The following is a 12,327-nucleotide window of genomic DNA, read 5'->3' as shown; positions in this document are numbered from 1 at the left end:
CACTTACGAGTTTTTGTTATACTAAATATGCAACTCCCCAGGTTTTCAATTTGTGTCTTATTCTTTCCTCGCAAGAAATACAGGTAGTTCTCATTTAGCAACTGTCTTGTTTAGCGACCATTCAGTTACAATGGTGATGAAAAAGTAACTGTACATCCAATCCACGTATTTATGACCTTTGCAAGTCTGTAAAAAGTCAGATAATAAGCACAGTCATGGTTTCACTTAGTGACCATTTTGCTTAACGACCAAGTTGCCAGTCCCAATTACAGTTGCTAAATGAGGACTACCTCCATGGATTCTCTGACCCCTTGGTACAATGAAATTGGAGGCTGCGTACAGATATACAGGATTTCAGCTGTGGGTGCTGCAGTGCTAAACTTGGGCTAACAGTGTTGATATAGTTTGAATTTATGTATATTTTAACTTGATTTGCAGGTATCAGGATGTACACTGGTCAGAGATGATAGTGATTGGACAGCCTATGAGCCCAGCAATTGAATAAACAATACACATTTGCTGAGTATCCGACGTCTGGTTCACAAGGCATTCTAGGAGAACTGCTGGGATTCTTGAATCCACCGCATCGTAAACATCACGTAGCACGTTAAACCTTGTTTAATGTGCTATGTGAACCTGGCCACTGAGTGGTCATTTGACAGAGCGGTCCTGGACTCTGGCCTTGAATCCCACCTGGATGCACCAGAGGAGCCAGGCAGAGCGACCTAACACAATGCATTTGCACTTTGAATTAATGCCTTGGGTGCAGTGGGAATTCCGGGAAGTGCAGCTGGTGTCACCAGGGTTGCCAGAGGACTGCTTCTGGCCTGGCCACCTTCATCCCAGGCTGGACTTCTAATGAAAAGGCGCAGGAGATCCAGGGAATACCTGGGAAGCAGGGGAGCAGGTTTACCCCGAGGGAAGAGGAGATCTGCTGCTCAGGGTTCAGCTGTGGAGCCCTCGCGCTCTCTGAGCTGGGGGTTGGCTTGCAGACGTCTCACCACCCAACGGGGCACCCTCGGCGCTCCCCGGGATTCCCGCCTCCAGGTGTTGCAGAGCCACAAGCCCGCATCTCTGGCAGCCACCTGAGAACCGACGAACCGCGGCAGAGCCCGGAGGGACCCATCGCGGGCCGGCTCTAACGGGGCTGGGGCAACCCGCTGGCTCGGCCGCTGCTGAGGGCTGCTGGGAATTGGAGTCCCTGAACCCCAGGCCGGCGGCGGGGCGGGAAGCGCCTCCCCAGCGCCACACCGCCCACCCCCCTCCAGACTACATTTCCCAGCGCGCTCGGCAGCAGGGGCGGGGCCCGAGGCCAGCTGGCGGCGCGGGGCAGGAAGCCGCCCCGCAGCTCCGGCGCGGAGGCGGCCGAAGATGCCTTTGCTGGTCGAGGGGCGGCGGCTCGACCCGGCCCGGCCCCTGCGGGAGCTGGTGCGCGCCTTCCCGGAGCTGGAGGTGAGAGCGGCGGGCGCTCCTGCGCCCAGGTGCGGGGGAGGCGAGCGCCGGCTCAGGTGTGCCCCGAGGGTGTGACCCCAAGGGTCGCTCGGGCGCTTTGGAGCTGCGGCCGGGCCCCTCCCGGACTTGCAGGGGCCAGCGGGGCGCCTCCCCCTTGTGCAAAGCGGGGCAGCCCCCGGGGACTCCCGTGCCACCTGGAAGGGGCGGGTATCTGGTGGGGGCTAGAAACCTGACCTGCGGGAGCGGGTCCCTCCCTCCAGCTGGCTTGGCCCAGTCTGCCAATCCAGAAGGTAGCTGACCTGCGGCCGGCTCAGGGTGGTGCATGGTCCCAGCCCTTCTGGCTGTAGACCCTGATTTGGGGGTGAACCCAGTGCACAGATCCAAGCTGGTGGACTGCAGGGGTCCATGGACATCCCGTGATTGAGGACAAGGTATGGATGTTGTCCTCAGGGGTCACCGTGTGGATTTTGGGGATGGTAATATATTTGGAGAGAGCCAGTGAGGGGTTGTGGTTAAGGCGCCAGGCTGGGAACTGGGAGACCGGGAGTTCTAGTCCCACCTTGGGCACAAAGGCAGCTGGGTGACCTTGGGCCAGTCGCACGGTCTCAGCCCCGGGAAGCAGGCAAGGGCAAACCACTTCTGGAAAACCTTGCCAAGGAAGCTGCAGGGACTAGTCCAGGCAGATGCTAGGAGTCAAAAAAACAGACTTGAAAGCGCAGCCACACACAAATATTGGGGGGAATTAGGAAGAAGTCTTATGCAAATAGAATTCTAGAATGAAGGGGCTTTGGCATCATGTAATCCAGTGCCTGCCCAAGGCAGAAATTAACAACTCCAAGATCCCATCCACCCTCTGCTTAAGCACCCAGTGGAGAATCCACCTCCTCCCTAGGCAGTTTCTTCCGTTATTGAAGAGCTTTAGGAATTTTTTCCTAATGTCATTTTCCTTGTCATTTAAACCCTTTCTTTCTTGTCCTGCCTTCTGGAATGACTGAACGATTCCACCCCATCTTTGACATGACAGCACTCCAGATACCTGAAGACAACATCTGCCACGTCTCCCTTCAGCCTTCTCTTCTCCAGACTAAGCCTAATCAAGACCTTCAGCTGTTCTCCCCCAATTTTTCTACCCAGGCCCCTTTCAAACTGCCATTGTCTTGGGAGTTGGGGTTTTATTTATTAATTTATTAATTTATTTTTCAAATTTCTATTACTGCCCATCTCTCCCAAAAGGGGGACTTTGATATAAAGGCATGCTCAGCCAAGTATTACTCTGTTGGCTTTGTGGATTTGGGCCTCAAAATTTCAAGACCGGGGAGAGGGCTTGTGATGTTGTCAGCAGTAATGGTTGGAAGAGTTTCTGGAAACTATTGAGAAACAAAAGTCACTGGGCCACACCCAGTCTTTGGCTTCCTGCAAGATGAAACCAAAGAGAATGTTGATATTTTGAAAGCACATGTTCTGCTTTGGGGCTGAACCATTTTAAAAGAATCTTGCCTGATCACTCATGGATTTTTGTGCATTGTTCAACTACATCATCATCATCATTTATAATCAGTCAATGGCAAAAGGCAGCTTAACTGGAACAGCTTACATCCTGCGATGGTACCTTTAAAATTATTAAACAACATCTGCCTATCCCAGGTCCTTGGGAAGGACTCGATAGGTGGACAAAAATGCCAAATCCAGTTTAAAACATCTGGCTGACTGTGCGACCAACCATAATTTATAATAATAATAATAATAATAATAATAATAATAATAATAATATATTAAATTTGTATGCCACCTGACTCAATGGCTCTGACAACAGTCAAACAAAGAAATTACAACAAAATCAATAACAAATAAATAAATCTGCTCATTTCCTTGCACAGCTTGACTCTTACGTGAATTTGAGTTTTGCAGATCCCTGAACATGTGTAGAAGATTCAACTCTTACCAGTGCTGACTTACGTTGACCTACAAGGGGAACTGGCCAGCTTTTGAGACATCTTTACAAAGTTCCTTAGCACCTCCTGAGGTCCAATCTCATTCCCTATTCCCACAATTGACTCTCCCTTATACGTTAGTGGGAATAAACTGGTACCATTCAAGCAGTTCCCAGTTTACCTGAAGCTTTGCTTGGTTTGACAGCTCTTGGAAGAGGTTTTAGGTTTGTTTCTTGTTTTGAACACCCAGATGGGAGAACTTTTTGGTAGCCATTTTGCTGAAGCTGTGTTGGGTGATCCAGATGCAAAAAGGCCTTTACAAAAAATCTTGTTCCCCAATCAGGAGCAAGCCAAGCAGTTCCGGAGCCAGCCTGCTCAAGCAGTGGGACCAAAAGGACTTCTCTATGTCCAGCAAAGAGAATTTGCAGCCACCACGTCCAAAGATGGTAGGTGGACCTCAAGTGAGCGTACACTCTCTGTTCAAGAGAAGAGAGCCAAGGTCTTACACGCTGCTCCCCTGCTTTCTTGACAGGTTCTGTTTCCATTCTTGGTTCAGACGATGCAACGACATGCCATTTCGTGGTTCTGAGACATACAGGTACTGAAATAACTGGAAAATCCCTGGTTTGGATCCCCTTCCCAGTAATGAGTCATTTACAAGGTTTGAGGTTGCCTTGCTGGTTTAGAACTGGTATGGGGGACTTGTGGATGTCCTTGAGATAGACTGGGGCTCTGTCTTCTTGGCTCCAGTATTTGGAGGAAGTATTTGGAGGCTCCACAGCAGAAAGGCAACAGTAGAAGCCAACGGTCCCTAACCTCGGTGTCTTCCAGCTGAATGATCTTCAACTCCCAAAATCCTTTGGCCTGTATGTGTTTTGATCAGTCTGCTCTAAGTAGAGAAATGTTCCCTGTAGCTACAATTGTCTGTAAGATGCAAGTTCTCATTTTAATTTTTTTTTTCCAGGGAGCGGAGCAATTTGTCTAACTCACTGTGATGGGTCAGATACCGAAACAGAAGTTCTGCTAATCACAAATGCAGTGAAAGTGCTTTCTCCAAGCACCGAATGTGGAAGGTCAGGTTTTAAAAAAAAAAAAAATGGTTCCCTTAAAGCTGTGTTTCTCAACCATGGCAACTTGAAGATGTGTGGACTTCAACTCCCAGAATTTCCCAGTCAGCCTTGCTGGAAGTTGAAGTTCACCCATCTTCAAGTTGCCATGGTTGAGAAACACTGCCTTAAAGAATGTGGTGAAAAGTTGGGGCAATTCATACTTCTCAGCTACTTTCTACCTCTTCGAATGAATAGATAAATAACAGAATGCCTTGATATGAATTCTGTATTGTATTTGCTTACCCAGAACCAGAAGAAGGTCATTGCAAGGAATATGGTAATAATAATAAACAGGTGCACTTTACCATTCAGCCTATTAATTCAAATTCAGTATAAAAGTGATTGAAAATTGAACGAATATTTCTGGGTTTTGTCTCCATTAGGTTGGAATTGCACCTGGTTGGAGGCTTTTGTGATGACAGACGCTTGTCTCAGCGCCTTACTGGTCAACTGTTAAGTAAGTTTGTGTTTCTATTCCCTGGATTTTTCATGAAGCTTTTGAGTTCTGATTGAAATGGAATGAAGTTTGCCAGTTGTGTGAACCAGTGGGAATTTTGTGGACCTCAGAGCACTGAAACAGATTCCTGCTTCAGGGAAAGGGCCTACAGGATGTAGGTTGTTCTGAAAGGGAGCTGGTTACATTTATAGATAAGAGGTCTGTCAATGATGGCTCATGTTGATGGCTATGCTCTGCCTGCAGAATGTAAGATACCATTAGTAGGAAGTGACACCAGAGGAGTATAGTGCTGGACTGTTAGTTTTGGGCCAAAATTCTCCAAGGTAACTTTTTGCAACAGATTTGTTGAGTGCCTTTGATTAAGCTAGACACTTAATCAACACAGGACTCCACGTGTCCTGTGGAGTCTTGAATCGGAAATGCACTAGTGGTATGGACATAAGGGGCAGTTGTCCTAAGTGAGAAGCTGTGGGTTTTGGTGTCTCGATAAACCCAGTTTAGAAACAGGGTGGAGCTATTGAAGTATTTGAGTAATGTAATTACTTTTCATCATAGTTCATCTTCTTTGTCTATGAGTTTCATGTTCTTTCCTTTTGTGTTCTTAGGAGCATTTGACCACCTGCTAGATAATGTTTATTTGATGACATTCTGTGTGACAGGTAATTATTTCTATCTTTGCCCTTACTGTCTTTGGTGAACCAGTTTATAATACAACTGGCTTTCTGTGGTTCTGAATTTTGGCCATCTATGACCAGGGCTGGCCGTTCTTAGCAGATGTTCAAGGTTTTATAGTCAGCAGTAAGCCCAGTCACATCTGTCTGAAGAACAGAGATTTGCCATCTCTTCAGTCACATTTATTGCTCAGACTTCAGGGTCCTTCTAAAGTCTCCCCAAAGTTTTCTACTCTGTAGACCTAAGTGTGGTCCTTCAGCAACCAGATATTTTGAGCTTGGAATTTTATTCCAGCTTCAGTTACCATCTGAAGAACAGTCAAGTCTGCTGGCAAAACTGCTGGTCCATTCCTGGATATTACATGACCCTCAGACAGCAAATGGAATGTCATCCTTTATAAAAATGGCTGCCAGCCACTCCATAATTACAGTCTCTAGCTATGCTGATGTGGGAAGTTTAGCAGGGATGGCCACTGGGGGAATCAAAAAGTCAAGAGGTCCTCTAGGGGGGTTCAAAAAAGTCATGAAGTTGGCTGCATCTGGGTGATCAAAACCCTGTACTTTTTAATCACACATGATACATGTAAAAAGGGTGGAATTTTTTGTGGATGCAGCTTCCATCTTTTTTGACCCTCCCCATTGACACCCCCCTGCTCCAACTGCTTCCTTTTTTAAAAAATACCGATAGGGTCTGTATGTATATGATGTTTAAACATAGATTATACTAATGTATCCAAGTAATTTTCTCTTATTTTTATATAATTTTTATTGAAGATTTTAATTACAATAATAGAAACTCAACTCACAGAAAGAAAGGAAAGTAAAAAAGTACAAAGAAGGAAAAAGAGAAAAAAAGAAACTTTATATTCCTTCCTTTTACTTCTGATGATCTTAATCTTTAATTCATTCAGATGCTATCATAGGATTTCATCTCTCTTCAATTCTTCTTTGTCCCATCACAAAGGGAATATCAAAGTTATTTTTCAACAAGGAATATGCCACTAGCCAAAGGGAGGATCCTATAAAATGATATAATCTACGAACTAATCCCCTCCACCATTTCTGGGTGTGGCCCCAGGATCCTTTCAAAAATGCTACTAAGTTGGAATCCTTAATATGGCAGAAGGGAAAAATGAATAAATGCATGGAGAGGAATCATATTCATTGTACTTAATTGACTTAATATAATGTTTGTGAAATTTATATTTAATCAAATTTATGTTTGTTTGGTCTTTTTCCTGGCTCAGCTAAACATCTTTCTCTTGGTCCTGTCTACTCCTTTTGTGAGGATATCCTCAGCCAAACCCAAAATATAACGCCAGCCTGAAAAACATCATACACCCCAATCTGAAATTACCTGGCTATGCCATCATGTGATTTCCAATTTATCTCTTTTTTTGATGAAGTCAATTTCTATGTGTTCATTTTAGCCCTTTCTGTGAAATTACAGAACTGAATGACCGCCAGGAAAATGGCAGGCATTTGCCATACGTTTATGGAATTGGTAAGTTAAATCTTCTTGCATTTGAGGTCAGCTTTAAAGATTGTGGTTTACAATTGTGAGATTGGATATGCCATCATAAGTTATTTTTTTTTAATTTGGCTCATTAGTTACCAATGAATGGAAATGAAAGATGCTTGTTTTGTTTAAAGAGAGGCGGTTTCACAGATTTCCCTGTTGATCAACTTGCTCTGTCCTTTGATTTAATGTTTAATGAGAATTTCCTTGCTTGCTGTCTGAACCCACTGTTTTGAATCTAACTTCTGAAGCTGCATGTAGAGAATAAGGAAGATAGACTTGAGAGAAGTATGCAGAAACCATCAGTGTTTCTCAACCTTAGCTACTTTAAGATGTGCGGACTTCAACTCCCAGAATTCCCCAGCCAGCGTGCTTTAAGTTGTGTGGACTTCAACTCCCAGAATTCCCCAGCCAGCCATGTTGGCTGGGGAATTCTGGGAATTGAAGTCCACACTTCTTAAAGTTGCTGAGGTTGAGAAACACTGCCCTAGAGAAAGGGGGCTGAAACATTTTGTAAAGCCAGAGCAATGAGATAACATTTGGAAGCAGCTCAGGCAGACACCCCGCTAATTCACAGGAGCATAAGAAAGGGAGGAGGTCCAGCACAATCAGACTTGCAACTTTCTTTTATTAGAGCTAATCTCAGTAAAGGTTTCTTAGCTTTCCAGTGGAGTTGATTTCCTGGTCTGGTCTGTCTAGTGGGGCTGACACAGCAAAGTATAGATTGGCCCTGTTTTCTGCCAACCTGAGAGCCCTTCAGAAGGATCTTATGTTCTTACTTTGTGGCTCTTTCCCTTCCAGCTGCAAATGTTAAAACTGGTGAGATTTTCCATGCCACCTTTCCAGACCGAGGACCTGATGAGGACATGCGGTCTGCCAGGGTCTTAGCAGGAGCAAAGGTTAGCAAAGAATGTATAAGCCATGGGAAGGGGAACCACTCTTCAGACAAAATGTGGTGTGGTGTTCCTGGCTTTATTGATGCTTTAAGCCTGATGCTCCAGTCATAGACGCAGATGTGGACAGCTGCACCACTATTCTTTAGAAGCATTCTTGGTTTCGCTTGGCCCTGTTGCTTGGGTAACAAGGTGGCCAGCATGACTTATAAGAAGAAAGCCCACCTCTGCCAAAGACTTCATAAGGTTGTTGATGGGAGAGTAAAAGCAGGGAATACAGAAAGAGGATATAAATCTAAGGAAGTGAATGGGTGAAACACATGAACAGGATGCGGCAGTACAGTGGGGCAGGATTAACATGGCTTATGGTTCTGCTAAGTAACCAATGGTTTGTCTGCACTTGGTCCAGTTTCATTAGCAATAACCTGCTGAAACTGTATTGTCTCTTCTAGATGATTAGTGTTTATGACTCAAAGAAGGAACAGCTTTGCATTGGGCCTTACTACTGGATGCCTTTCCCCCATGTGGATTTCTGGTTGGAACAGAGCAACCAAAGCATCTTACAGGTAACCAGAGTTTGTCAAGAACATAAGGGACCCCAGTCGAAGAAAGTTAGGCTGAACGATTGCTGAGTTCATATACTATGTTAAGCCATATTATGGTCTCTTTAGTTTTTGTTTAGCATTTTCTATGTCTCCAGCCATCACAGTTTGTAAACCATAGCTCCCTGCAGTATGTGCTCTCTGGGGGTTGTAAGTTACCCAGCAAGCGCTGGGGAAGCAAACCATAACTTCATGTAATGTCAGAATGCCAGTTGAGCATTCAGTTGGGGTGTATTCAACCTTGGTTTATGGAACCAGATGCAATAGGTTGGGTTCCTATGACATGCTAAGCCATAAACTGAACAAAGTCTTTGTGTCGTGTGTTAGCTCAAGGGTGGCTTTGTGTCAAGTGGGGATTTGAAATTGGATTTCCCTGCTGTGGCTTTGACCAATACATCTGTTGTCTTTGTGTGCAGGAGGAACACGTTTTGATGGGCTTATGAAAAAGGTACCCTGTGAATCTAACAAGTCAGTGCCCTCAACTATCCCTTTTTGTATCTTTGCAGAATCTCTCCACCTCACCCCTGGCTGAGCCACCACATTTTGTTGCACACATCAGAGCTACTCTGCTTTATCTAAGAGAGCATCCGTTTCCTGATAAGACTCTCTTCCCTACCCGAAAACCTCGCCTCTACAAAAAAAATGCCGAGGGCTTGTGGGAGAGAATTTCTTCTGACCAGATCTAACCAAAAGTAGAGAAACCAAGAGCGCTCTGGAAGTAGGGTTGGGTCAAGAAAGGTGGCAGAGACCCTCTCCTTGGCATGAACATTGACCTGGTGATCCCCCACGAAAACATTAAGGAAAAACAGTGTGTTGCATTTGTGGGATGCTATTGCATCCCCCGAATATCCTGTTTTCCAAAGCAGCCAGTCAATTCAGTGCAAAATTAAGTAACGTTTACACATTTCATGGGGAGAGATCCAAAGTTCTCAGGAATGTAAAATGGGCCTTGGTCTTGCTGTGAAGGAGGAGGTAGAACCTGATCTTTGGTATTCCCACCCTGCTCAGTCATTTTCTTGCTTTAGTTATTTGTTTGGGACCGAAGTAGAGCAAAGTAGCCATTCTGCTTGCTTTATCAGAGCAGCGTCCTTGATCAAGTATCAGCTGGAGATGCACAGAACCTTCCTGGGCACATTCTCACGTTGGAATGAAGCATTCTGGGCACTGTTTTATAGGAAGGCACGGTCCATTTCAAGGTCAGACCTATTCCAGTGAGGTTGGAACGATCTGTTCCAACATGGGGACGCTTCTAATAGGATTCGAACCTGACATTGAAACATGATGTTTCAGGGTTAGAACCTTCTGACCCAGAAGATTTTGCTCACCTCTAGGACTTTCCCTGTAGTGTTGTGGGAGATTGAAAATGAAGCTAGGCCTTGCTTCGTGCCATGTGAGCAGAAACTGCTCCAAGCTAATTAGAGGTGTTTGCGCTGAGGCTTTGGGCAGTGGCTTAAGAAGGTTGACCATGACACCCTTCCTGGACTGAGGACCAAATTTATGCAAGCCAGCCACAGATATGTTGGGTGGGGACTTGGCTCCATACCTGTCCGCTGACAGGGACTTTGGATTGTAGTGCAGCTCAGCAGGGAGGCGATTCTCCTCAATTCCTTTCTAAAGTTGACTTTAGGCCGTTGAACCGCCGTGACCAGTTGTAATTCCTGCAAGAAAAAGAAAGTGGCTTCAGATACCACTTTCAGGGGACACGTTTGCAGCTTTCTTTAGTTTTTTGTGCTATATTTTTCTCTGCTGCCCAGCTTCCTGTTCTGTCGAAGAGAAATGGTGGAATCTGGTCTGAATCTCACCATCACTGTGTCTTGCAGCAGCCAAGGAGGTGGGATTTGAATTAACCGGATCAATCAAATCATTGAAGAACAGTCATATTGTGATTAAAAGCAGTTAATAGTTTAAATTTGCTCCATTTGCTCTACCCCTATCTTTTTTTTACCCTAGGCATTGTTTCTAGCAAGGATCCAATGATTTTGTCAAATGTATTATTTTTGTTAACTAAACCCAAAAGCATATAATGAAGCTTAAAACTGTTTGTGGATTTATCTGGTTTTCTTCTGGGGTATGCACGCGTGTCTGTAGTGTGTGTGTTTTTCCTTCTTTCCTGTTGGTCTACAATTTCTGTGCAAGACTGAAAATAACTCTCCTGTGTTTGTGTATGTTCCACTCCAGCCCCAAGAAAGCTAATCATTGCACGAACAAGAATTGTGTGAAAGGATTGTGAATTGTGTGAAAGGATTGTGCATTGTGGAATGAATTGTGACACAGACGTGTGTTCAATTCTTTAGCCCCAAAACAGAGTGGATTATATTGCTTTTCTCTTTGTTAAATTTGGGGGCTTAGAGGTACCATTTTAATGGTCAAAGTCTTGATTTTCCCCATTTTGCTTTTAATGAGTGGAGATGAACAGTTACAGGGCCCAGTGCAATTTGGAGATGTCTGCAAAATGATGAAAGCAGCATCATGCCATTACGATGCACGATAACAAGTTCCACCCCCTTCGTATGTGCGCATGATGTCATGATGTAAGTACAAAAGGGGTGGTGGTGGTGGTGGGTGTTTGTTGTTGTTTATTCGTTCAGTCGCTTCTGACTCTTCGTGACTTCATGGACCAGCCCACGCCAGAGCTTCCTGTCGGTCGTCAACACCCCCAGCTCCCCCAGGGACGAGTCCGTCACCTCTAGAATATCATCCATCCATCTTGCCCTTGGTCGGCCCCTCTTCCTTTTGCCCTCCACTCTCCCCAGCATCAGCATCTTCTCCAGGGTGTCCTGTCTTCTCATTGTGTGGCCAAAGTATTTCAGTTTTGCCTTTAATATCATTCCCTCAAGTGAGCAGTCTGGCTTTATTTCCTGGAGTATGGACTGGTTTGATCGTCTTGCAGTCCAAGGCACTCTCAGAACTTTCCTCCAACACCACAGTTCCAAAGCATCGATCTTCCTTCACTCAGCCTTCCTTATGGTCCAGCTCTCGCAGCCATATGTTACTACGGGGAACACCATTGCTTTAACTATGCGGACCTTTGTTGTCAGTGTGATGTCTCTGCTCTTAATTATTTTATCGAGATTTGTCATTGCTCTTCTCCCAAGGATTAAGCATCTTCTGATTTCCTGACTGCAGTCAGCATCGGCAGTAATCTTTGCACCTAGAAATACAAAGTCTTTCACTGCCTCTACATTTTCTCCCTCTATTTGCCAGTTATCAATCAAGCTGGTTGCCATAATCTTGGTTTTTTTGAGGTTTAGCTGCAAGCCAGCTTTTGCACTTTCTTCTTTCACCATCATAAGGCTCCTCAGTTCCTCTTCGCTTTCAGTCATCAAAGTGGTATCATCTGCATATCTGAGATCGTTAATGTTTCTTCTAGCGATTTTAACTCCAGCCTTGGATTCCTCAAGCCCAGCATGTCGCATGATGTGTTCTGCGTACAAGTTGAATAGGTAGGGTGAGAGTATATAGCCCTGCCGTACTCCTTTCCCAATCTTAAACCAGTCTGTTGTTCCGTGGTCTGTTCTTACTGTTGCTACTTGGTCGTTATACAGATTCTTCAGGAGGCATACAAGATGACTTGGTATCCCCATACCGCTAAGAACTTGCCACAGTTTGTTATGGTCCACACAGTCAAAGGCTTTAGAATAGTCAATAAAACAGAAATAGATGTTTTTCTGAAACTCCCTGGCTTTTTCCATT

General features: G+C 45.0%; 1 protein-coding gene across 2 annotated transcripts; it reads left to right on the top strand.

The window, feature by feature from the left end:
- The first annotated feature begins 1,320 nt into the window (after positions 1–1,320).
- NTAN1 (N-terminal asparagine amidase) lies at positions 1,321–10,521 on the top strand. 2 transcript variants are annotated; one of them, XM_063314721.1, is made up of 10 exons: positions 1,321–1,452; positions 3,727–3,829; positions 3,916–3,981; positions 4,348–4,456; positions 4,876–4,949; positions 5,555–5,608; positions 7,071–7,124; positions 7,941–8,038; positions 8,485–8,598; positions 9,141–10,521. In XM_063314721.1, exons 1-10 carry the CDS (start codon positions 1,372–1,374, stop codon positions 9,318–9,320), a joined length of 933 nt encoding a protein of 310 aa, XP_063170791.1. In that variant the 5' UTR covers positions 1,321–1,371; the 3' UTR covers positions 9,321–10,521. The 2 variants fall into 2 exon arrangements, with proteins under 2 accessions (XP_063170791.1, XP_063170789.1); XM_063314719.1 differs by lacking the exon at positions 1,321–1,452 and having other exon boundaries at positions 3,365–3,829.
- The last annotated feature ends 1,806 nt before the right edge of the window (positions 10,522–12,327 follow it).

The sequence above is a fragment of the Candoia aspera genome, chromosome 14, assembly GCF_035149785.1.
Source record: "Candoia aspera isolate rCanAsp1 chromosome 14, rCanAsp1.hap2, whole genome shotgun sequence".
Classification (NCBI taxonomy): Eukaryota; Metazoa; Chordata; class Lepidosauria; order Squamata; family Boidae; genus Candoia; species Candoia aspera.
This window is presented reverse-complemented; position numbering and strand designations above follow the sequence as displayed.